The 26,931-nt window shown below is 40.1% G+C and overlaps 1 protein-coding gene and 1 non-coding gene across 6 annotated transcripts in view; one reads left to right on the top strand and one right to left on the bottom strand.

Moving 5' to 3' along the window:
• The window catches only part of PXK (PX domain containing serine/threonine kinase like), a 70,404-nt gene that overhangs the window by 20,754 nt on the left and 22,719 nt on the right, over window positions 1–26,931 (top strand). For all 5 annotated transcript variants that reach the window (XM_054595543.1, XM_054595544.1, XM_054595545.1 and 2 more), the window contains exons 2-10: window positions 2,815–2,865; window positions 5,306–5,353; window positions 13,510–13,696; window positions 20,192–20,269; window positions 20,767–20,840; window positions 21,475–21,549; window positions 24,617–24,721; window positions 25,271–25,372; window positions 26,748–26,909. In XM_054595543.1, coding sequence (XP_054451518.1) covers window positions 2,815–2,865; window positions 5,306–5,353; window positions 13,510–13,696; window positions 20,192–20,269; window positions 20,767–20,840; window positions 21,475–21,549; window positions 24,617–24,721; window positions 25,271–25,372; window positions 26,748–26,909 — 882 coding nt within the window. The remainder of the gene's footprint in view (window positions 1–2,814; window positions 2,866–5,305; window positions 5,354–13,509; window positions 13,697–20,191; window positions 20,270–20,766; window positions 20,841–21,474; window positions 21,550–24,616; window positions 24,722–25,270; window positions 25,373–26,747; window positions 26,910–26,931) is intronic.
• Window positions 22,684–22,813, bottom strand: LOC129061124 (small nucleolar RNA SNORA51). The gene has a single exon (XR_008528089.1). It is a non-coding gene; the product is annotated as a small nucleolar RNA SNORA51 (small nucleolar RNA).

Consider the following 26,931-nt stretch of genomic DNA (forward strand, 5'->3'; position numbering starts at 1 on the left):
GCAGAAGCCACCACCTTAAGTACCACCTTCAGCAAAAGACAGAAGATGTTGAAGGTGGGGAGTAAATTGTGGAGGGTTACAGGGAAAGCTCAGTAAACAAGGGCAAGGTTGTTACGCAGATTGAAGCCCATGCCTTCTCCACCGATAGTGAAGGCAGGCTCTACATGAGGGAAACACTCTTACAAATGGAGATTTCCCTTACAAATATGAAGAATATTTCTCTCTTTAGAAATATTTCTAAATATTTCTGCTTATTCGGATCTTCTCCCTTCTCAGCTCTTTCTTAAAATTAACCAGCCTAAAATAGTCAATATCCCCAAAGAGGCATATTTTATGGTTGCAAACTCTGCCCGCCTTCACCATCAATCCAAGCATCCCTCATGCTTTAGTCCCTTCAGTCCGCATAACAATACCATGAACTGGGTGGCTTATACACAACAGAAATTTATTTTTTTACAGTCTGGATGCTGGAAGTCCAAGATCAAGGTTCCAATACAATCAACTTCTAGTGAGGGTCCTTGTGGTTCGTAGCTGGCACCTTCTCAAAGTCCTCACAGGGTAGAAGGGGCAGGGGGATCCCTCTGGAGCCTCTTTAATGTGGCACTAATCCCATTACGAGGATTTCACTCTCATGACCTAAGTACCTACCAAACACCCCACCTCCTAATACCATCATATTTGGCGCTTGGTACTTTAATTAACATATAAATTTTGGGGGACATAAATTTTCAAACCAGAGCACCTCACTTTGCCATTCTGTTACTGGACTAAAGGTGTCCGTTTGCCTGTGTACATCAAAGCCCAATAAGATACAAGCAGGAGTTTACAACAAAGAAAGTAAGGGTTTATTTTTAGGAAGTGGCCCACACCCAGAGTCGCAGGTGAGCTAATGCTCAAAGACCTGGCTCCCCAGTGGCTTCCAGGGGATGGGTTATATAGGGGAAAAATCATTAATCATGGTGACTAAGGGAGTTAGGGTCGTGGTCAGGGTCCCGGTCTCTACTGATTGGTGCTAGGGTAGGGGATCACAATATCATTGATCAGTGCATCTGGCCCTTTATCTGGGCCTGGAACTGAAACGCAGGTGAGGCCTAGATATTGTATCTAGTTTGACTGAAACTCTTTCTCTGGGGCCCATAGACATGTGACTTTGTTCCTAAGATTATTTGATGCTTACCAGAATCTCATTGTCCTGAGGGCTTAATGATTAAGGGAGTGGACATGCGTGGGAGAAGGAGGCAGGTGAGTCAGGGTGCTGGATGAGGCCAGTCTGAATCAAGAGGAAAACAGGGGGAAAAGGTCATATTAAAGAAAAGTTTCTTCATGGTTACACTTCTACAGCCCCACCCATTTCCCTCCCACATGCATCCTACTACCCCACAGCCTTAACTCTTGGCAACCACTAATCTGTTCTTCTTATTTATAGTTTTGTGATTTCATGAATGTTATGTAAATAGAATCATATACAGATGCTTCTCGACTTATGATGGAGTTATATCCCGATAAATTCATCCTAAGTGGAAAATATCTTAAGTTGAAAATGCATCTAGTACACTTAACATACCAAACATCATAGCTTAGCCTAGCCTGTCTTAAAGGTGCTCAGAACACAATATCCAGAACCACTGGCAACACAGTGCACTATTGAGTACCCATTATTTACCGTGGCGATCCTGGGGCCGACTGGGAGCTCACTGCTGCTGGCCAGCATCATGATAGAGTATCATACTGCAAATTGTTAGCCTGGGAAAGGATAAAAATTTAAAGTTTTAAATTGGGTTTATACTAAATGTTTATTGCTTTCACACCATTGTAAAACTGAAAGAAAAATAATAAATTAGAGACCACCTGTAGTTTAATCTTTTGGCATTGGCTTTTTCACTCAGCACAAGTCTCTGAAGACATGTCAAGATGTTCCATGTATTAGTAATTTATTCCTTTTTGTTGCTGAGCAGTATTTCATGCTATGGATGTAACAAAGTTTAACTATTCACCTGTTAAAGAACAGCTGGTTCATTTCTACTTTTGGGCTCTTACAATAAAGCTGCTGTGAACATTTGTGTACAAGTTTTTTTATGAACACAAGCTTTCATTTCTCTGGGATAAATGCCTGGGGGTGCAATTGCTGAGTTGTACGATAGTTGCTTTAATTTTTTAGGAAACTGCCAAACTGTATTTCAGAATGGCTGTACTACTTTACATTTCCACAGACAATGTATGCGTGGTCCAGTTTCTTTATGTCCTAGCCAGCATGGGTGTATCATTATTTTTTGTTTCAGCCGTTCTGATAGGTATATAGTGAAATCTTATTGTGGTCTTAATTTGCATTTGCTTGTTGACTAGTAATGTTTAACATCTTTTCACATGTTTATTTGCCATCTGTATATCCTCTTGAAAAGAATGTGTGATCTGTTGTTGGATGGAGTATTCTAAAATGCTCAGTAAATCTGTCGGTGGATGGTATTGTTGAGTTCCTCTGTAGTTTTGCTGGGTTTTTTGTTTAGTTGTTCTGTTAATTGCTGAGAGGTGGGTGTTGAAGTCTCCAACTATAATTGTGGATTTTGGTCAATTTCTTCTTTCAGTTCTCAGTTTTTGCTCACATATTTTGCGTCTCTTGTGTTAGGTGCATACACATGTAAGATTGCTGCGTCTTGCTGGAAGATAATCCTTTTACCTTTGTGTAATGTCCTTTATCTCCAGTAATTTTCTCAGTTCTGAAGTCTGTCTGATATTTTCACTTATTTTTGATCATCTGATTTGAGTGTCTTATAAGTAAGGCTCTTTAACCCCCCTCCTTTTTTTTTTTTTTTTTAGGAATATATCATTCGGGTGCAAAGAGGAATTTCTGTAGAAAACAGCTGGCAGGTAAGCATATTTTTGTTATTAGAAAAGTGTTTTAAATTTTATAAAATTTAAATTAAACAAAATTCTGACTGGTGGCATCTAAAACTATAGAAAAATGAGAACATATATAAATATAAATTACGTTTCTTTTAGATATAAATCTTTAGCTTTAACATGTACATTATAAAAGGCTTTTCTATTCCCATTTTGCTACCATGAAGCGTATCTAGGACTTTGTTCTCTACCTAGACACAGAGTAAGTAGGATAGGCAAATTACTTATTTTGTTCCTAGTAATTCGAACCTATTTCCCTGCAGCCATGGTTTGGGTGGGGGAAGTTAGAGTTTAGTCTACCAGGCAGAAAGGCAAGACAGTGCCCTGGACATTATACAGTTTGGACACTGCATTTATGGACTTCCAAGTTCAGTCATGGGCAATTCCTAGTGCTGGTTCCCTCATAGACTCTAGATGGGGCTCTGCTTTCCTTAGTGGGCCTCAGAGAGAAAACACTTCCTGCGTAGATCTAGAGGTCCTTCCAGGGGACTTGCAGAAGGGGCTGAATTCTATTTAGAGGCCATTTCTTTCCTGTTTTAGTAATTATCATTACCTTCCTCCTCTCCCATAGTATGTTGTCCTTCACAGCCCAGCTTGAGGCTTCTGTTAAAGAACACAATTCAACTGAGTAAATTCGAAGACCTAATTGGCTTTATGAGGCTCTTCATGAATCAGGCAGCATCGCATCTAGCAGCTACAGAGGTGCTGCACTGAGTTGTACAAAGAGGAAGGGTTTTACAGGCAGAAAGATTGTGGGACTAAGAAGTTAAAAGAATGGATTATTTCAGGCGAGGACAGCTTTCGTTAGGGGAGGGCTGGGGTTTATCCGGCAGATTACCCCACTAAGGATGATCAGGCAATTCCGTGCTGATTAGTTTAAAATTCCATCCCTGGGAGAGGCTAAAATTGCAGTTAGGGTTTTGGTTTGGTGACCTGGCTTAACAAAAATGACTCCATTTTGGCCTATTTCCTTTCTTCTTTCTTTCTCTCTCTCTCTCTCTCTTTCTCTCAACAGATTTGTATTTACTTATTTTTAGAGTGAGGCAAAGGGAAGAAGAAAGAGAGGGAGAGAAAAATCAGTCAGTTGCCTCTGGAATGCCCCCAACCGGGGACCTGGCAACCCAGGCATGTGCCCTGACTGGGAATTGAACTGGCGACCTTTTGGTTCTTAAGCGGCCATTCAATCCGCTGAGCCACGCCAGCCAGGGCTTTTTCTTTACTTGAGCAGTCTTTGACCACAGTGGCCCATACTTGGTTTTTCCCCTGCCTGAAATTTCAACCTGATTTTTGTTTGAATAATTAAAATATTTAACATCTATTGAACATTTATTGCTGGGCACTGGTTCAAGCACATTAATTTATTTAACCCTTTAAAAACACTATGTTAGCCCCATTTTACATTCGAGAATTAAGTAACTGGTCCAAGGTCACACTCAAATCAGCAACAGAACTGAGTTGGAATTCTTGTATTCTTCATGGCTGACCACTGTGCTGAATTTGCTCCTTTGCACTTACCACAGATAGCCTTATATTTAACTTTGGATGTATATTTGACAAGCAGGACTACCAGCAGCATCCTACCAGAAAAGTCAATCCCTAATACAGTTTTCTAGATTCATTAGAATCCCAGGAGATAAGTAGCAGAATGCAGACTCTTGGGCCCCACCCTAGAGCTCCTGAGTTAGATTCTCTATGGTGGGTCCTGGGTGATCTCCAGGTACTTCTTCTGCATGTTAACATCTGAGAATCATCAATAATGATTGAAGTCAAACTATTCAAAAGCAAAATAATTTCCTTGCCCAGACCCTGAAGAGACAGTAGAATTTGGCAATGGCCTAATCAATGGCATCAGCATAACTAAGAAAGAATGTGTGGATGATGGAAGGTGGACTGTCTGCCAAAAGGGGAACTGGGAATCAGGGAGAAGGGTTGGTTCTCTGTCTACAGGTGTGAACAGTATCCAGAGTGGTGGGGTCTCAACGGGGAGGAGTTTTAACTAGTCAAGAATGAAATGACCTCAAAACTGTCTACCTCCTTTTTCTTTGATTTCATGTTCAGTAAATCACGTTTGGTGAATCATTAAGTCATCTTTCCAGGTGCCTGGTTAATAAGAAAGAAATTTAAATGGCGATTCGCACTGAACAGAAGTACATCATTACTCGCTCTTACCTGTTGACATCTTGTGAGTTTGGCTGGCATTAACCAGTTTCCCATGGCCCGGCCAACTCCGGCACACTGCTGGGTCTGTTTTCTGGGCCTGTCAAGTTAAGGAAGTTAAAGACTAAGTATAAGACTTACTATCCTTAGCACAAGTGCCTCGGCTCTATAACGCCAATAAATATTAAAGAAGGAAATGAAAAGAGCTGGTCACTGCTGAATTAAAATACCACTGTCTTGTCTCTTACAGGTTGTTAGGAGATACAGCGACTTTGATTTGCTGAACAACAGCTTGCAGGTAAATATTTTAAAACAGTAATGACACATTGCTTGTTTGGAGTGTCTTAGAAACCAGTTGGAAATAGCAATAATGAGAACAAGAAATTAGCAAATTTCCCTGGCAAAGGGAACAGATGATGTGTGGCTCTAAAAATAAACCTTTGGGAACAAATGTGCTTAATAATAGTCACCCTGCAACTGTGTACCTCTGTGCCATACTGCATCTCTACCGCAATCATGAGATGCGTATTATCTCCTTTTCTCACATTAACAATGATTACATGGACTGCTGGAGTTGTTCACTGAGATGGAGCTGGAACTGTGTCAGACTCTTTCCACTAAACTAGGCCCTGCAGTCAGCATTGTAGATCAACGTTCAGCACTAACCGGAGACTTTTTTGGTGTACCTTTTCATTTTAAATACATATTTCTAACTCCATTTGAATTAAGTGTTCCTAATGTGGTGACCATAATGGAAAGAGGCATGAGCTGCAGTCTTTCTCTGGCAACGCAGCCAGTGCTGGTAAGGATTGAAGGGTCCTGGAGGGGCTTTAGCGCCCTAGGAAATACTGGCAGTACCATCCATGTCTTCTCTTGACAGATTGGTCAAGGGCCCTGGATTACTGAACACCACTGGGCTTGTGTCATAGCTCAGCTTTGATTGGTTACACAAAACCTTTTTTATACCTGAGCCAGAGCACTTGGCTTCTTACCAGCTCAGCAAGGAGGCTGAAGGATGGCTTCCTTCACTGGTAAGCTAGCCATCGTCATTTAGCCTGAGTGACCCCTGATCCTGTCCAAAAAGGACAGGAGGACTGCTGGCTGGGAAGGATTCCTTTTCATCAAGAGGCCACGTTTCATTGATCAGACTTTGGAAAAGAGCATTTGTAGAGTCCACACTTTAACATGATTTGCAGCACTGCTAAAAGCACGATTGTCTCATTTTCCTTACAATAGAGTTGTTCTGAGTATCTGCAGACATTTATGTCATTGCCACATGACTATGCATTTGACACATGTTGTCTTTTAAGATTTTAATTATAGTATGACCAGTTTAAATCTCTAGATAGAATATTGGCAGAGATTGAATTCTCATAGATGGGTTTAGTTGGGTTCATTTATGGATTTTCATAGCATGTTCTTTACTCTAAGACAAAAGCTGGGCCTGTGATGACATTATAGACAAGGCCCCGATGTGCAGCTCATTCCAGCCATGGATATTCTCCACAAATCCCTCCAGACATGTCCCCATGACATTTCCACAGTGGAGCAAGCATTTGAGAGTTAACAATGAACCTACTGTGAGTTTTCACCTTTATGCATAAGTGAACCTTTGCCCAGTTTTAAAGAAGGTGGAGTCATCTTTGCACATCGTTTTTCAGCCAGGGCTAAGTAAGAATTGTGGGAGAAATATTTCTCAAAGTTAATTTGCCTAGGCTCAGCCTCTAAGAATGACTGTAGGGAGGAGGGTTTTATCTCCTGTTTGTTCTTGCTTTGGGGATATAAGGTTGGATCTCTGTGACTACTTAATTATGGCCTTTTTAATATAATAGAATTTTATTTTTGCTTCAGTGTAATTTTCCCTTTTAAAATGGGTACTTTCAATGTGCATCTTATTTCAAATGCAAATATTCATGTGTATTGATGTTGGCTTGTGTTGGGCAGGATATGGCCAGATATCATTTCAAGTGGGAGGTTTTTCTGGATCCAAGTAAACAAACAGAAGAAAGTACATACAGCTTTTTGGCAACAAAATATTGCAAAATATCTTCTATAAAACAGACCAAAAATATTCTAAAACCACAGAATAAAACTGTGGCCGTGATTGTCAGTGTCTCATTACCCTTCTGACAGATAATGAGTTCCTGATGAAGAAAGAGAAATATAATACATAAATGCAGAGTTGTCTTGAGTTCAGTAGGAAAAATGCCTGAGTGGAAAAAAAAGCAGGGTGTAAAATTATACATGCAATATAATATAATTACATGAAATGTTTAGGAAAAAAGATTGGGCGGCCATATGCCAAAATGTTAACAGCGGTGAAGCCAGGTGGTAGGATTATGAGTTATGTATTTTTCTGGTTCTTTATACCATTCTGTACTTTCCAAGTTCTCTACAAATAAGCACATGTAAGCTATATGAAAAAAAAATAGAAAAAAGCTACACTTCCCCCACTCTTTATAGTGAACATATTTTGTGGTAATAGCGAAGAAAAGTCCCACCGTATTTTAAAGACACCATCAAAGTAGTGATCATCTAGGGCAGCAATTTTCAACTGGTGTGCCACAAGAATTTTTTAAACATGTAATACCGACTATTTAGTCATGGGCACTGACCTCTTTTCCCTTAGATTGTCAGATTAAAGAAAAAAAGACAACAGCCAACATAACATTAGCTGGCCAGTGTGACTGAATCTAAATCATACCTTTTTGTCAGATTGGCAAAAAGCATATATTTTTGGTGTGCTACAGATTTTTAGTAATTAGTTTATGTGTGCCATGAGATGAAAAAGGTTGAAAATTGCTGATCTAGGGAGATGGCATATGACAAGGAACAAGAAGGAAGCAGGAGCTGAAATGACTGGAACTGGGTGGGGGCCTTCAGACGTGGGAAGGAACCCAGGCTCTGCCCCTTACCATCTTGTCTTAGTTACTCCCTCTCAGTCCCCACTTTCCCCATTCGAACTGGAAGGTTGAACCAGATGACTTCTCAGGTCTGATATAGCACAAGTTTTGTCATTTGGATTTTTGACATAGGAGAGACTATACTGTACACTGAGAGGAAATTTGGACAAATTAAGGCTCTGTTGAGAGTTTAGAACTCCCCAGAATATTCACTGCAATCTGATGGAAGGCAGTGTGTTGACTATTAAGATCTGATACCAGAAGTGAGAGATTAACAGATTCAGAGTTTGTAGGTTTTTTCCTCCAGACAAAATATAGTTTTCTTGAAACTGTAATATAGTTTGCAATGTAATTTAGAGGCTTCTACTACACTAGCATGGGACAGATTATGGGCTTTAGGCCCCATTTTGGTGATCATCTCCCATTTACACTGCCACTCTGCCAGCGTTAGAAATGGAACTTTGGGGGACTTTTCTATCCCTTGTACAAGGAATGCAAGAAGGGAATCCAAAGGGCGTGTTAAGGAAGAAAGCGATGGAAAATGGGATGATGAAGTGTCATGGATTCAAGCCATCAATGTGGAGGTTTCTAGGAAATCACTGGCGGAGTGACTGTGTCACTCCATGTGCTAGTGTTCTCTTTCCCTCCCTTCTAACTAGTCCTTGTATTTCTAAATTTTATATTCCGAAAGTGGTAAGCATTTTAGAAATTCTAGGAGAAAGCTGAAAGAGAAAATTAGTGCATCTCGAATGCTAATCTTTTTTAAAAGACAAGATTTTAAAATAACACACACATTGCATAGTTTTAGAACTTTTAGGAATACTTGTGGTAAGATGCTGAACTAGGGCAGGCAAACACCTCCAGTGTGTCCAGCAGACGGACATAGCAGGCGCATGGTGATGGTTGCAGCTGTTGGCAAAGAACTTTCTCTTTCACCTGATGGTTCAGGAAAACTGATGATACGTCTGGGCAGACCAGTGCATTTTCCTAAAGTGAAGTGAAGCTTGAAAACATTGGTTGGAGCTTGGAGGCCACAAAGTTTGAAACAGATACCCTATGAAATTCATTTTCACGTCCCCACCATGAATGAAAAATAGCCCTACTGAGGCTTGAATCCAGTGATATCAGATGTGATTCTCTATTCTGAGAGATGTAGCAGGGTCTGCTGTTGGGCAGGTAGTGTCAGCAGATGGGCTGATACTGGTCAGTGACATTTAAAAAAATCTTGGCTGTGTGTGCAGTCAATGTGATAAGCAAAAAGATTTTTCTTTCTCTTCCTTTTTTAATTGAAAAAAGTAGTAATTGAGTAATGAAAACATTTTATAGTATAGGAAAAAAATTAATTGATCGACTCACTCCCAGAGGTAGCCTTTCTGAAGCAGATGGTATGAGTCCTTTTAGAATTTATTGTGCATGTATAACCATATTCTGAGGGTGTGCACGTGCAAACGCGTGTACACACAGGAGATTATATTCTTCAACTTAAGAGAGTTTTAAAAAGAAAGAAATCAGTTGTGTTTTCAGTAATATGTTACCTTTGATTAACCTGTATTAACGCTTCTGAACAAAACAGTAATAATGAAGTAATAGGCTTAGCTGTGAACTGGCTGAGTGATATGCTTCCTTCCTAAGTATGATTTTTATTTAGCTACTAAATAAGTTGCTATTAGGTAAAGCCTAATTGTATGAATGAGAAAAACAACCTAAAATTTGTGTCTTATCTGGCAGTACTGTGGTACAAAATTCATTCTTAAGTATGCTCTGATATTCTTTCATAGTTGGAGAACTAGGCAATTTAGAATTGTCAGCCAAACTCTCCATCTTATCTAATATCAAGTTCGGAGTCTTCACTGTTATTTGAAAAATACAGAGTGGAGCAGGTTAGGTTAGATTTGCCCACATGGGTGGTCTAGATCACAGCCTTGTCTGAATTCAAGGCGGCCTTCTCTTCAGACCTTTCTTTCAATCAGTACACATGCCACTTGGACTGCCCTAATCTAGCACAAGTGTAGGATAGCACTCACTGCTCTGTGAAAGTGATTTTACTCATTAAATTAAGATACTAATCTGACACTTTACTTTGTAAGTTTGAAAAATAGACTCCAAAGTTTTAAATGATCTGGGAAATGATAGTACCTTGAGTACATGCATTTACTTTTCCTCTCTCCTGAAGCCACTCTTAAACAGTAAATTGATCTTATAGGTGAGGGCACGTGCACACGCACACTCAAGGACAAATAGGAGAGGACTACGGCAGAACATTTGAAGCTGAAAATCCAGTGGATGAGAGCTAACTAATTATGCAGATATGGGAAGCAGAATTCTGACGTGGAGAGTGGATAACCCGACTTGGTCCAATTTACACCACAGAGCTTCCAAAAGTTTTGGCAATTGACATCACAGGCGCTGCCTTCGGAACCAGTGTGGTTCAGTTGTTTGGGTGTTGTCCTGCAAAACAAAAGCTCATGGGTTCGATCCCTGGGTAGGGCACATGCCTGGGTTGTGGGTTTGGTCCCTGGTCGGGGCACGTATGAGAGGTAACCAATTGATATTTCTCTCTCACATCAGTGTTTCCCTCTTTTTCTCCCTTCCCCTCTCTCTAAAAATAAATAAATAAAGTATTTAAGAATCAGGAGTTGAAAGTATGTTTAAGAAGTAATGAGATCCTCAAGTCTTGCCAATGTGAGCAACTTATGCCTGCCCTTCACCCTCCAGCAGAAAACTGAAGTTTATTCTCTGGAGTGATAAGAATAGTTTTTGGACTGGAGAATGCAGGCACAGTTGAAAATATTTACATAATAAATAGGAGCGTGTGCCCCAGCCACCAACCTCTCCTTTGCCGTCTTCCTCTCAGCTCCCAGAAAACTGGCAGCTAGGCCTAGACCCCTCAGGCAGAAGACCAGAAGATTTTGGGAGATAGCTGCCCAGCCAAAGAGGAAAGAGCTAAAGACTTTCTTAGACTTAAAACTAAGGTCAGAGGTTTTCCCAATGGAACAACTGAGGGAGGGCATATGCTACTATAAAGTCCACAACAGACAAGCCCCAGCACTCACCTAGAGCTTCTCATCAGCTTTTGGTGCTCCGCTCTTATATATGAACAGTCCACCCAGGATCACCAGATTTCTAAGGAACATGTTAATATGAATGATAACAACCAAAACAAACAGGAAAGAAAAAAAGCCTTTAGGAAACATAATATACGCAGTAAGAAGAACATTTCAGGTACGTCAGAAAAATTCTTGTATAATCTCAGATAAGAAATTGCATTACATTCAGGATACTGTTAAGGGAGTGGGGAAGAATGCTTAAAAATAGAAAAGATAATAGTAGAAAGCTAAAGGAGTTCATCGTCACCAAACCATTATTATATGAAATGTTAAAGGGACTTATTTTTAATAAAAGATCAAAACTGTGAACAATAAAATGGCAATAAATACTTATCTATCAACAATTGAGTCAAAAAAACAAATTAAGCAAACAAGAACAGAGTCAGAATCATGGATATGGAGAGTGTTTTGATTGTTGCAAGATGGGAGGAGGTGCAGGGGAATAGATGAAGAGGTGAGGGAGTTAATAGGTACAAATAGGTAGTTATGGAATAGCCATGGGGATATAAAGTACAGAATAGGTAATGGAGTAGCCAAAGAACTTCTACACATTTCCCATGGAAATGAACAGGGGCGGGGGAATTGCCTGAGGGAATGGGGTTTTTGGGTGGAGGGGGGGAAAGGGAGTAAAATTAGGACAACTGTAATAGGATGATCAATAAAATATAATTTTAAAAAAGATAATAGTTGAAATTAAAACTCTTTGGAAGGGCTGAAAGATAAAGGAAATATCCCAGAAAACTTTTTCAGTAGTAAAAAATTTTAACAAAGGTGGAAAATAGAAGAGAAAAGATAAGAATAGAGGATCAATCCAGAAGGTCCCATATTGGAAAATAGGAGTTCCAGAAAAAGAAAGCAAAGGGCATGGAAAGGAAGTAATGGCCTAATACAAGAAAATACCAAAGAACTTAAGGATATTACAAGTTTTTGGATTGAAAGACCCCAGTGCTCAGCACAGAGAATGAAAGTATACCCACATAAAGGCACATGGAATTCACAAACTGAGGTCAAAGAGACAATCCTAAAAGCTTGTACTGAGTTGGGGAGCGGGGAGTCGGGGGGAGAATCAAGAATCTTGAATCTCTAACAATAGCACTGGAAACTAAAAGACAATAAAGAAGTTCTTAAAAATTCTTAAGAAAAAATATTTTCAACTTAGAATCCACATGAAGACTTGCTATATCAATCAAGTGTGAGGATAGAATAAAGACAAATTTACACATGCAAACTTTCAAAAACTTGCCCCTCTTTTAGGAAGATGACAGAGAATATCTCCACCAAAAACAGGGGGAACATCTAAGAAAAAGGATGGACATTGAAATGAGCATCAGTAGGAGAAAGGCAAAAGCATCTCCAGCAAGATGGTGAAGGGAGGCTCCACTATGCCGGCTTTGCAATGGGTGTAGGGACCATCAGTCCTGCCCATTAGAGCAGGATGGTGAGTTCTGGAAGATACTCCTCAAGAAGATGAAATTAATGCATCTCTGTATGTGAATGTGTTGAGAAAAGGCTTAGCCAGAGAGTTCGGAGTTGAGTAGAAAACTAAACAAAAAACTGCCAGTTGATAGAAAGTAACCATGTTAAACATAATGAGCATGGCTTTTTGGCTCTGTTGTGAATATTGGTTACCTAAGGTAAACATGAGTACTGCATTAAATAAAATTTTAACTCCCTGAACTGATGTGACTCAGTGGCTCGAGCATGGCCTGCGAACCGAAATGTTGCCAGTTCAGTTTCTGGTCAGGGCACAGGCCTGGGTTGTAGGCCAGGTCTCCAACTGGGGCATGCGAGAGGCAATCAGTGTATCTCTCACACTTTGATGTTTCTCTCCCTCTCTTTTTCTCTCCCTTCCCTCTCTCTAAAAGTAAATAAGTAAAAAAATTATAACATTACTGTATTGGAAGGATTAGGAACAGGATGTGTAGGCGGTAAGGTCAGGATAGAGAAAAAGAACTTAACTCCTCATCTTCCATGATAGGAAATTTATAGATAATTCCTAAAAATGAAAAAGCAAGACATAACAACATCAGTGCTCCGTAGGATTGGCTGAAAGACTTGAATATGGCTGTCTCTGGGGGCAGGGGTGGGGGGCGGAATGGATATGTCAGGAATGAATATGTCTTCAGGTTCAGAGGTGGGAGGGATGTCATGGGACTGTGAAGAATAATAAAAAACTTTGACTTCTGAAATTATGTTCATGTATAAGTTTGATGAAAATAAAAACACTTTAAAAATTAAGTCTTATAGTTATTATACTTAATGCAGTATTTTATGAATTCTAAGATGCACAGTCTTTTCACATTTTCACATCACTGAAATTAGGATGCATCTTAAAATCTGTGGTGTCTCAGACTTAATGAATATGATGGCTCAGGATTCTGATACTGTATCTTATTTAGGAATGACATGAGTATAATGCTTTTTTTTTTTTTTTTTAATTAAAGATTGCAGGCCTATGTCTACCTCTTCCTCCCAAAAAATTGATTGGTAACATGGATCGTGAATTCATAGCCGAGAGACAGAAAGGTCTTCAGAACTATCTCAACGTTATCACCACAAATCATATCTTGTCTAATTGTGAGCTGGTTAAGAAGTTTTTAGATCCAAACAACTATTCTGCAAACTACACTGGTAAGCAAAGGGGTCTGTGAGCTGTGGTCACATGGCTAAAGAGGCTCTGTGCTTTGCTGGAGATGAAGTATGTGGGAGAAGCTCTGTTTCCAAATGGGAAGATGTATATATTTGTTATAGGATATTATTCATTAACTAATTCTTACCTGATTGTAACTTACTGTAGAAGTGTAAGAAGAAAATAATTACTTCTAACATGTTTGTAATGCCTGCACAGAAAAATCTGGAAGAGAAGTTACTGTGTCTGTATACTTACATTCTCGTCTCTATTAACTTTCCTGACAGAATAGAGAGTAAATAATCCATGATTACCTATATAGTAATCATGATTTATTTGTATTTGGCTCCATTTTTGTATTTACAAATATATAGTATGTCTGGTTTTTCTCAGAATTACTTTACCGCAATAGTGATTAAGAAAGGTCCTCTCTGTGTTCCCAGTTGTTCACTGAGACCCACTCAGTGCAAAGCATAAGGAGGAGGTAGCTGTCTTTCAAATGTTCCCGGGATCAGGGCGGCAGCCAAGGGACCAAGGTGGAAAGGGTACCGATTCCACACAAAGCTGGCATTGATTGCCTAAGCCTAGTGTCAGCAGAATGGGTTATTAAATATTGAATACATTCTGGTGTGGCCTTAATGGAAAACACTGGAAACCAATGGAAACCACTGTAGGATTGAACTAATTACTAGGAATCAAATGATTGCTAAAGCTAAACCATGCTTAGATTCCTTCTAAATGGAATTCTGGGTTTTATTAATAAGCTGATTTCCCCACTAAGAAAATAGATTGTTTACATGCTACTTTTTGGGTCCTCAAAAACACTGCTTTGGGCCCTGGCCAGTGTGATTTAGGTGGTTGGGTGTCATCCCACAAACCAAAAAGTTACAGATTCAATTCCTAGTCAAGGTGCATGCCTAGGTTGTGGGTTCAGTTCCAGGTCGTGGTGCATACGAAGGTCAATTGATCAGTGTTTCTCTCTCACTTTGATATTTCTCTCCCTCTCATTCTCCCTCCTTTCCCCACCTCTAAAATCAATAAGCATGTCCTCAGGTGAGGGTTAAAAAAATAAAACCACCAAACCTGTTTTTAAAGCAATTGGAAAAAATTTCATTCCTCTCAGAAAGAGGGAAGTAGAGGCTTGCTTGTCAGGCACCAAACTTTCCTGCCTGAATAGAATCCCTTGGGGAGCTTTACAAAATCCTGATCCCCAGACTGCACTCCTGCTAATTTAATTCAGTTAAATCAGAATCTCTGAAGGTGTGGCTTATGGGGTTTTTGTTGTTGTTGTTTGTTTGTTTGTTTGTTTGTTTTTAATTGATTTTAGAGAGAGAGAAGAAGAGAGGGAGCGGAAGAGAGGGAGAGACATTGGTTTGTTGTTCCACTTATTTATTCATTCATTGGTTGCTTCTTGTACGTGTCCTGACCAGGGATAGAACCCACAACCTTGGGACATTGGGCCTATACTCTAACCAGCTGAGCTACCAGGCTAGGGCTGTCTTGTGGTTCTGAAGCTCCCCAAGAGATTCCAATATGCAGCTGAGTTTGAAAACCACAGCCTTTGGACCTTACTACTCACAGTGTGGCCTTCTGACCAGCAGCACTACATTATTGGGGGCTTGTCAAAAATGCAGAATTCAGGCTCCATCTTAGACCTACTAATCGGGATCCGAGTTTAGTATGGTCCCCAAGTGATTTGCATGCTCATTAAAGTTTGAGAAGCCTCACTCTAGAATGTACCTGCCATCTTCTAATAGAAGTAGGAGTAAGAAAAATGCCTTTCCAGAATGCAGTGCAATGAAGGAAAGTTTATTTCAGATTCATATTAACTACAGGTTACAAGTTGAAATTGCCTTATTAACAAGGCTTCCATTCATCCACCACTGTTTTTGGTTCACATGGGAGAAAAATCATTACAGGACAGGCACTCCCAGCACAGCTCACATTCTTTCACAGCAGCGTCTCTCATTTCTCTCATTTCTCTGTGCTGCACCTTAATTGTTCCCAAAATTGTCAGAAGGTGGGCTGTCGGGACTGACTGTTATCAAATCAGCCCCAACTCAGCCCAGTTCATTGGTTCGCCCACCGTATTTCCTGCTAGCGTTCTCCCGAGGGCAAGCCTCAAGGTGTGGTGCACGTGTGATGATGCCTTTCATTCCACAAACCTAGACTCCACTGTGCCTATGCTGTGTGCTGGGTGCAGGGCTGGGTGCTGGAGATGCAGTTTCAAGGAATATACTCTCCTTACTCTCAGGGAGCTTGTATCACAAGTACATTGAATCACCTGGGGTCAGAGCTAGAAGGGATCTTGAAGCACATACATCAATACTTACCCTCTCAATTTATAGATGAGAGGCCCCCCGAGAAGGAAGGCCTTACCTAGGGTGGCACATTTGCATGACTGTATAAGTGTACAGTGTCTGAGTGTTTTCCAATTAAAATGCTTCTCAGACCCTGGAAGGTAGTCTGATCCCTGTATTTCCTTCTACTGTACCACTCTCACATGCTGCCATTGTCCTTGATCTTTCTTCTCTCCCCCAGCATAGCAGTCAGGAGTCCAAAGCAGAGGGACACAAAGACTACTGGAGACTTCCACCAGAACCCAAATGCTCAAGGAGATGCCACTATGTAGAGGACACAGTCCTGTAACAGAAGAGTAGGGGAAGGTTGCTGTTTTCTGAGAGATGCTGATATTCCCGCCCCCCCCCCCGCCTCCCCCGAACAAAATGTCAGAACTCGTCATGGCCCGAGGCTGACTCACCCGCAGTTTCAGGAAGGGGCCTCCTCTGCGTCAGCTTGATTGAGCCGTTCCCCAGAAAGCCAGGCAGACTTGCCCAGGCTTTCCAACTCTCGGTGTGGCTCATCTTCCATACGGGACCTGTGAGGTGTTCACTTGAGTTAGAAAGTTTAATTGAGGACCAGCTATTGTACAAGGAAAGCAGGTGTCCCCCAGTCACGAGGGGCTGGTGTTGGGACACACACACCACCGCTGCCACCACCACCTTACTCATTTTGTCAGCAAGATTCTTCTATCATGTGAAATCCTCACTGCACGGTAGCCATCTTCCCACCTCAAACCTCACACCTCCTCAGAGTAAGGGGGGTTCTCATGTTTACACAGAAGACAGTTGGCCCATAAATCGGAAGGCCTGGATCCCAGTCCCAGCTTTGTCATCAGCTGCGTTTCCCCTCCGTGGGCTTCAGGGTCCAGGCCTATGAAACAGGAGTTGGGGGAGGGGGTGGTGGACTGGGGAGTGTTGAAGCTCCCTTTTGGTCTTAAAGCCCCAGAAATCCCACAAATAGATTGATAATAGTGGGCTCCAGGATGAGGTTCCAAAGGAGAGATTGGGGGTAGGGGATTGTGTTCAGAACAAGAGCAGGATGCTCTGGAGAAGCTGGAGGCCCATGCCCAGCTGTTTGCTGCACAGGCCTCTGCTACGCCACTTCATGTAGTTGATTAGGGACCTGGAGCTCTGCGGCAGGACCGAAAGGGTCAGTGTTGTTCCCTGTAGTCATCCCATGGGGCTGGGATCTAGGAGCTCAAAGACTGCACATAATGGGGGCGCCTCGTGTCTTCTGAGCTGAAAAGTCTGAGCTCTGTGGGGAGAGCAGGATGGACTTGAAGGCTTCACTTAGCATTTCCTGTCTGGGGCTTGTTTATCTGCATTTATGAGCCTGCATTTTCCCCTACGTCTCTATCAGTGCTCCAGAAAATGAGGGCAGGGGCCTTCCTTTTCATGGTTTTCATGTTCTAAGGGGAGAGGGCATCCATACCCATTGAATATGTATTGAACCCTTAGTTCTCACTGCATGAAATACTTATTGAACACCTACTATGTGCCAGATGCTAGGAATACAGTGACACAGAAGGAATGACCTCCCTCCACCCCTGCCCTGGGCACTTCTGCAGGGACAAGACTGTGGCAGGGGAAACATGGGACATAACCTTGGGTGGGGGATGGGGGAGTTTGTAGGGTTGCAGACGATTTAGATCTGAAGATGGAAGCCTTCCCAGAAGAGGTGCTATGTACATGGAGATCTGAGGGGTGAGCAGAAGTTAGCGAGGCGGAGAGGCCAGGCAGAGCGTCTGGTCTAGTGGAAGAGAGGAGCCCTAATATAGGGCAGTCTGTGAGTGAATCCCAAAGGAAAGGGACAGATACAGCACTGAGAGTGCACCAGGAGGGAAAAAAGAAGGAGTCCTGGCCAGGGGAGTAGTAAATTGGGGCTGAGCCTCTGCAGATCGATGGGCAAGAATGGGAAATGCTGAGGGGTGGGACCAGGCCAGTCTGCAGGGGCGGAGGGAGGCAGATCTCAGAGTGAAGGGAGTGAGAGGCACTGACTGTTGTAGGAGACAAAGTAGTTGAACATTAGGTTTAGAAGCTTGGTCTTGACTTGGTAAGGAAATAAGGCACCACTAAAAGCTTCTGAGCAGAGGAATAGATGCTTAAGGATTTAAGTGTGTTGCCTGCGGAAGGGGGATTAATATTGGGAGCATAGTAGTCATGAAATTTACTTGACAATAAATTTTAGTTTAGTGGAAGGAAAATGGCCTCTCCGTAATTCCCTGACCACTAAGGTATAAAAAGCTATTTCCCAGTCCTCAATTTACCTTCCATTTTGTTTACGTTCCATTTGTTCCATTTGTTCCATTTGTTCACAGCTATTTTCTCGTTTCAAAAACAATGTACAGTACAAATCTAGCATGTTCCATTTGTTCACAGCTGTTTCCCCATTTCTAAAACAATGTACAGCACGTAGTAGCATATGGTAAATATTGTTGAATAATGATTTTGTGGGAATTATGAGTCACTGTTAGTTTTGAACAAACTGTCCTTCACAGTTTCTTAGAATGACATTATACTGCATTTAGAAAATTATTTTTCATGATCCCTCTCAAAGTTTATATGAATGATTTTCACCTAAAAGAATATCCTTTTGCCCTGGCTGGGTAGCTCAGCTCAGTTGGTTAGAGTGTTGTCCCCATACCCCAAGGCTTCGGGTTCGCTCCCTGTCAGGGGACATACAAGAAACAACCACTGAATGCAGAAATACATGGGACAACAAATTGATGTTCTTCTCTCTCTCTCAAAATCAAAACAACAAAAAAAGGATTTCCTTTAAATTTGTTTACGTTCAAGTTATTTCATAAATACTGAAAACATTTTATATCAACATTATTTATGGAGAAGAAACAGAGTTCCCAGTGTTGATAATGAAAACTTATATGCTTCTCTCACACCCAGTCCCTCCAAATGGCTATTCACATTGGAGTAGTTAGAACAAATGTAAATGGAATCAGTTTTGTATTTGGTTCTCACATCTTTTCTTCTGTGCAGATAGACGGACACTTTACATATTGAGTCAGTAAACAAGTAGCTAGCGGATTCTCTTCCCTGAGTCTCTGAACTCATAATGTACTGTAAAGTACATCAAAATGATATTGTGTGCCCAGCTCTCAGCATGGTAGTTCCAGACTAGGTTATTTTGACATATGCAGAGCATTTCTGCCCAATCCCTTCTGTCTTACCAGTCTGCCTGAAATGTAATTAATGCTACACAGAGGTGAAATTCCCCAGTGAATCTGCAGGATTTCTGTCTGCTTTCAGGAATCAGGAGTGGCTTCATTTACACACTGCATTGAAGAGAAATAGCAAGTTACAGATGCTGCTTTTTTTAGGAAATGGAAAAGCACAGTTATTCTGATAATTTTTTTAATACAGTGAACTTTAAAGAACTTCCTCTTCTCATTGTCTTCTTAAAAGGAGGAAACATTCTCATGATAAACGAACACAAAAAGAAACATGGGTTTTTTCCAGTAAACAGGCACACCATCACTTCCCATGATAGAACCATGTTGTTGCTGTACATAGATGTTTTTCTAAAATACTGGCTTTTATTTCCAGTATATATTTAAAGCTAATCGCTTCTTTGTTGGTGAAAGCTATAATTCCTTAAGGAATGAAGATGGGATAAACATCACTTGAAGCAACGCTGAATACTGTTCCAAGTTTTGTGCTTGGGTTGTGGCCTGGTGCATATATTGAATTCTTGACTTACACCATCTGAATATTTTAGATCTTCCAGTATATGAGTATACTTACCTACAACATTAGTGATTAATTATTATATTTTCTTTAATAAACTTTTTTGAAATAATTTTAGATTTACAGAAAAATGGCAGTTGTAGTACGGCTTCCATATACCCCTCACCCAATTTCCCCTGATGTTAACATCTTACATAACCACAGAACATTTACCAAGACTAAGAACTTAACATTGGTACGTTACTGTTGACTACAGATTTTATTCATATTTCACTATTTTTTTCACTAATGTCCTTTTTCTGTTCCAAGATCCAATCTAGAATCCCACGTTGCAATTAGTCTGTGTTTGTTTTTGTAATTAAGTTTTTTAAGGTCATTTGCAAGAAAAATATCTTAAGCATATGGTACTTTTCTGATATGCTTGACTAATGAGTTTCAAAAATGTCTTTGCAGAGATCGCCTTACAACAGGTTTCCATGTTCTTCAGATCAGAACCCAAGTGGGAGGTGGTAGAACCATTGAAAGACATAGGTGAGAAACTGGCAAGCCCATTCTGTCAAAAAAGACAGATCCCAGAACTGGTTTCTTTGTCATGCTTTCCTATATGTATCCCAAGAAATCTCTTAAATGCAGGTGATTTCTTTTTCTTTTTGTCTTCCTACTGCTTGAGGATGCAGTCCTTAACTCTCAAGACTTAGTGAATCATGGTTAAAGTCCCATCTGAGGATTTTGATGATAGTAACATACTTTCAACCTGGTTTCATCATTCGTTCCTCATCTTTTTATTCACTAAATCTAAACCAAAGTGCTGTTTCTGTGACTGGAGTAATTCCTTTGCCTCCCCCCCCCCGCCCCCGCTTTTTTTTAGTGCAATCTTTACCATGTCAACATTACCAAATGGTTGTTTTACTTGCACCTATATAGCTGTGGATAATATTACCAAAGTTAAGTTTTATCACTCAGTCAATGAAACACTTCACTGGCATAAAAATTAGGTAGCTATAAACATATTTCTGCTTTAATGGCAGGTTGGAGGATAAGGAAGAAATACTTCTTGATGAAGATTAAAAATCAGCCAAAGGAACGGCTAGTATTAAGCTGGGTAAGCTGGTTTTTGTTTCCATCTCATTTTAGGGACTTGATGGGTTTACGAAAACAGATATTGACAAGAGAATTAAGAAACTATATTGTGCTCCTAAGTGATGTCATAAAGTTCTTCTCAGTCCCACATCAAAAGAGAATCATTTTAAGTCACTTTGCTTGTTCATTGGGTTATTTCAATGTGATTATATTTGATCAACTAATAAACATTTGGAAAGAAGTAGAAACAGTTTAAAATAGTTCTCAGGAACCTCTTTAGGGTTGGCAGTGTTGTCAATTGTTTTAAAGAAAGTCCTTCGGCATTACTTTGTTACCTCTCACTTTGGGAGTTCTAGTGATACATGTGGTTAATGGAATTTGATAACACAACAATTAAGTCCTGCTTTTTATACGTTTATGTTCTATCTTTCCAGAAAGGCCTTGAGGCTGCAAGACTTAGATTGTTTTCATCTTTGGTTTACATTCATATATTTGGACAAAGAAAAAAAGAGAAAGACATAGGAATTTTAAAATTAAATTTATTGGGTGATATTGATTAATAAAATGATATAGGTTTCAGGTGTACAATTCTATATCTTCTTTTTTTTTTTAAATGACTAAAGGCAGCACCTTGATATTTCCTTCCATGTTTTTAGGCTGACCTTGGCCCTGACAAGTATCTGCCAGATAAAGATTTTCAGTGTCTAATCAAACTCCTGCCTTCCTGTTCGGTGAGTACAGTTCCTTTTATGCTTGGTGTTGATGACAGACTCACAGTGTTTTCTGTGGACAGAAAATGCTGGACATACTCAAAAGAATGGAGGGTATATTGCACTTCAGTTCAGATTGAAGTTGTTCCATAGAACTGCTATGACTAGTCCCATAGATTGGAGGCCATTTAAATGGCATTTATAATACACAACCCATGAAATGTGGTAATTTAAATGTGAACTTTGTATTTTAAGCAAATATCAGAATAGGAACTAGACACTTTGTTGTTGGTGAAGATGTTTATATAAATGGAATTAAAAGATCTGTTCTAGCCCGAGAAATCAGAACTAATAAGGGTTTAGGTAAGCTGGGTGAGGAAAAGGCAAAATAACCCTTTTGCTGTCTGAATTACTATTCCCACAGGCTAACCAAGTGGTCTTTAGGAGAACCTGGTATAGTTTGTGCTAATATACAATTCTAATCAAAGGCCTTTGATGGAAAGAACTACATCAATATATTTCAAAATAGATGCAGAATGTCTTCAGGAAAAGACTTATCTGTCCAGAAAATTAAGTTAGTGTTGATGTTCTTTATCTGTGATCTGTGTGAGGATGTAGGACTGTAGAGTGAGTCACTCATATACTGAGCACAGTTACTCTAACCTGTCCAGTTGGGTTGGCAAGTTTGTTTTTGAAGAAAGAGTGCCTTGTCAAACTAGCAAAACCAAGCTTTTAATGAGGTGTGATGTGTAGCCAAGAAAAATGATGTGGTCTTTGAGTTTGATGAATTGTTTGACACAGGCTGTCAGCATGCAATTCTACATTCTTTTAATGGATATGTTTTTTAAAAAGAAGGTGGTATGGACAAATGATACATATTAATTGCAGAAGAGTCAGAAAACAGAGAGAGAAAGAGAGAGAGAGAGAAAGAAAGAAAGAAAGAAAAGAAAGAAAGAAAGAAAGAAAGAAAGAAAGAAAGAAAGAAAGAAAGAAAGGAAAACTCATCTATAATTTCAACTAATCAGAAATAAAAATGTTCAGTTCTTACTGTTCTAGAATTTTATATGATATGAAAACACTTATATTATTTTAAAACCTGGCTTTTTTTGTTAGTAGTGTACTGTAGACATGTTTGTTTGTTTGTTTGTTTTCCCTCCATGCCCCCTATTCACAATACAGACCAGGCAAAGAGCCCGGGCTGAGGTGTGTATGGGGTGGGTTTGCTCTGCCTTTTCTTTCTGTACAGTCAGTGTAAGAACACAGCCTGTGGGAAGCACTGGTGGCCCAGCCCTACCCCACATTGTTCTCCCCACTGGAGCCAGTCCTCATCTCAGGATTTAAAATGAGCTAAACAGCAGGCCATAGACCCCATTCTCAGGGGTCACCCTGCACTTTACCTGACACGCATGGAGAAGGTGTTGATGTCCTTATCCATCTGACCCAGGAAGCTTACCATGAACCTCTTTTATTGTCAGTAACATCATTATTACTGGCTGCATAGAATTATCATGGGCTATAAACTGGATATTTGGATCACCTCCAGTTATTTTCCCTTTAAAAAAAAAAAAAAAAAAAAAGCCATAGACCTGGCTGCCGTGTCTCAGTTGGAGCATCATCCTTTCAGCCGAAGGATCACGGGTTCAGTTCCCAGCCAGGGTGCAGGCCTGGGTTGTGGGTTTGGTCCCCTGTCTGGGCATGTGAGGGAGGTGGCCAATCAATGTTTCTCACATCGACGTTTCTCTTCCTCTTTCTTTCTCTCCCTTCCCCTCTCTTTAAAATCAGTGGGCATGTCTTCAGGTGAGGATAAAAAAAAAGCCATAGTGAACAATTTTAGCTAAATTTTTGTATTCATTCTTAATTATTTTCTTCAGGTAAATAACTAGAATTAATCAGTAAGTAATCATAGGGAGATATTTTGAGACTATATAAATATCCCATTCTTTATCAAACCCACTAGGTTTAGCATTTGTTGAGATCCTCTAACTCCATCATTTCTCTTATATTTATTAGTTGGCATTCTACTGTAAGGAATAGCTTCCTATTCTTCCTTCTTTATTTATTTCTGTAGAACTCAACGATTTTTATTTTATTCCTTGGGTTTATTTGTGGGTGATGAAATGTTCTAAAATTAAATTGTGTGATAGTTGCACAACCATGAATATACTGAAAACCATTCAATTGTACACTTTAAATAGGTGAATCATAATGTTATATGAGTTATATTCAGTAAAGCTATTAAAATGTCACCAGCAATCATTTCGATGTGATGGTCAAGAGAAACTTCATGATCAATTACTACTTTTGCCCCTCAGCCCACTCAATCCCTGCCCCCCACATCTTTGCATAGCCCAGCTCCCTTGTGTTTAAATTTTCATGTTACTTCCTTGAACTAATGGACATTGTAATACCTGCCTGGAGCCAGTTGGTAAATGTAACCAAAATTTCAGGCCATATGACTGCTTTCCTTTCAGTCATTAATAATTTGTTTTACACCCCGCCCCACTTGGTTGACGTCAATCACCATCTCAGGAGGATACTGTGAATCATCATATTGCATACTCCAAGAAGAGACAGGAAGAGTCATGCTAGCTGCTTTGGAAAAGGGCCACAATCCCCAAAAATGCTGCTTTTGCATGCTCCCTGGCTTGGTGGAGTGCAGCAATGTGGAATGTTAGGCAACACTGTGAATGAAGATACATCTATCCTGGTCCCCACTTTGCTGCTCTAGGATTCAGCTTATTCTTTATTGATTTACATAGGCAGAATATGAAAATCACTATTCTAAAAATTCAGGCTTTCCTTTTCTTCCATCGCACTTTTGCCTGAACTATGAGAAGTATGCATACCAAAGCAGATGCCTTCCATCTAAAGCTGACCACATCAGCTACCCACTTCCTTTTGTCAGTATTATGTTCCTTCTCTCATTTAAAGAATGACGCACAAGTTCCTCATCTAATAACTTGAAAATGCCATGTGTTCAGGGACTATACTCACATTTGTATGCAAATAAAATACTGAGATGGTACTTGACTCTGAATATCCAGATCCTGGACACAAATAAACGTGAATTTCTTTTTTGTTTTACCAGCACCCTTATATCTATCGGGTTACCTTTGCCACAGCTAATGAATCCTCAGCATTGCTTATTAGGATGTTTAATGAAAAAGGAACTTTGAAGGACCTGATCTACAAGGTACTTTTTGGTACAAGTTCATGATCATAGAGATATTTGCAAGTCCCTTTAAAACCTGTTATGGATACTTGATCCCTGAGGTTCCAGAAACTAGGCCCTGAGAATGTTATTTTAATTTTATTTGGAATTTCTTTTGATTTTAGTAAAAAAAACCACCCAGTTTAGTTAAAAAGCATTCCTTCCCCACATGAGGGAAGGTTGAACATTTAATGATTATTATGTCCATTGCATTGTAGGCTGTGGTCAGTTTAACAAAGCTATACCAAATTATCTCAAAGTTGGAAAAAAGTTTTTTAAATAGTGAAAAATTGTAACAGTATATAAGACTTTGGGGTTGGCTAAGGCCAAGACCAGACACATCTTCACTGGACTAGAGATGGGATGAAATCCAGGATCAGATTCTTTCTATCAGCTTTACAGACTTGTATTTTAAACACCTACCTCCTACAGTCTGGCGCCCCTAGTCTCTGTAGAGTCCTGCCTGTTGGGGAGCCTGTGTGCAGATGTTGACCCTTCTGTTTCTCATGTGCTCCTTGTTCTTTTCCAAAGTCAAAACCAAAAGACCCATTCTTAAAGAAGTACTGCAACCCTAAGAAGATCCAGGGCCTTGAACTCCAGCAAATAAAAACATACGGGCGGCAAATACTAGAGGTAAGAAGTATTTAATTTTTAAGTTGCATTGGAATTTCACCCAGCATTCCAGTATTCTTTTGGGAAAGTCCTTAAGCAATATCCACAATAGTTTAAGTTGTCTGATTCTTTATAAACTGATGGCATTGTCATGTTTGGTCCCAAAAAGTAAATGTTTGAGACTAAGACTAATTTAGAACTACAAAATTCCAAAAAGCTTAGCTACTGGACTTTAGTGTCTGATTTTTAAGAACTCAACTATGTGGGTACCAACTTTTGTGTTATTTCTGGTTGATCTTTATCTTTGTGCCAAAATTCTTGATTTTGTTATGTACATAACCATATGGCTCCCTTACTGAAGTGTAGTTAGCATGAAAAGCTTTTCCCACATCACTCTGTAGAGCAGTATTCGCCAAGCTTCTTGGATTGGGCAGCCCTATCAGTGAAAACAATTTCAGCATAACCTGCCCCGCCTTGATGTATGTATTTAAATATTGTATGCCTGTACTACTATTAACATATTTTGTACATTATAGGTTAAGAATGAGATTAAAAAGAAAACAAATAGAGCCCTGACTAGTGTGGCTCAGTGGACTGGGCATCGTCCCACAAACTGAAAGGTCACCAATTCGATTCCCTGTCAAGGCACGTGCCTGGGTTTTGGTCCAGGTCCTCAGTTGGGGGTGTGCAGGAGGCAACTGACTGAGGTTTCTCTTGCACGTCAATGTTTCTCTTCCTTTCTTTCTCCCTCTCTTACCCTCTCTCCCTCCCTTACTCTCTCTCTAAAAATAAATAAATAAAATATTTAAAAAACAAAAACAAAAACAAAAGCAGAGAAATCGTAATATATTTTCCAGTCCTCAATGGATTGTCCTAGCTACTTCTATTACTGGGTGAGCCACTGTTTATTAAATGTTTGCTTCTTTTTGTGGGAGCCTGTCATATGTTTCTGTTAATAAACAACCAAATATATTCTAAGGTCAGACTGTACTAGAGATGTTTTAACACGGTCCCTATCAAGCACTGCCATGATAGCTTTACTCCTCTATGCAGAAGGATCAGGGCTTTGCCCTGAAGAAGGCTTGGCCTATTGGGATGAGGAAGTGCTTAATGTAGAGGCTTTTGGCATAAAGCTATTAACCCCAAACAGGCACAGGCTGCTTCTCTGTTCTTTGGAAGTGAGGGAGTTGGCATTACATTACATCTCACAGCTGGGAAGCATTCAGCATCACGTCTTTTTCCAAAGAAATGGATGGAGGTGACAGTTTCTTTAGGAATCTCCCCAGTGAACTGTTTGATTTTGTTTGAAAATATACTGACTCAAAAGACAAACTTTAACCTGTCTTATATCTGGATGAGTTGGGGGTAAATGTAACTTGTACATATTTTTAAATAGGTACTAAAGTTTCTACACGACAAAGGATTCCCTTATGGGCATCTTCACGCCTCTAATGTGATGCTAGATGGGGACACTTGCCGGCTGCTAGACCTTGAGAATTCCTTATTGGGCCTTCCTTCCTTCTACCGATCTTATTTCTCACAATTCAGGAAAATCAATGTAAGTTGCCAAAAATAATGAA

Source organism: Pteronotus mesoamericanus, unplaced genomic scaffold (genome assembly GCF_021234165.1).
Source record: "Pteronotus mesoamericanus isolate MK-2021 breed Mesoamerican mustached bat unplaced genomic scaffold, CSHL_Meso_final scaffold_54, whole genome shotgun sequence".
NCBI lineage: Eukaryota > Metazoa > Chordata > Mammalia > Chiroptera > Mormoopidae > Pteronotus > Pteronotus mesoamericanus.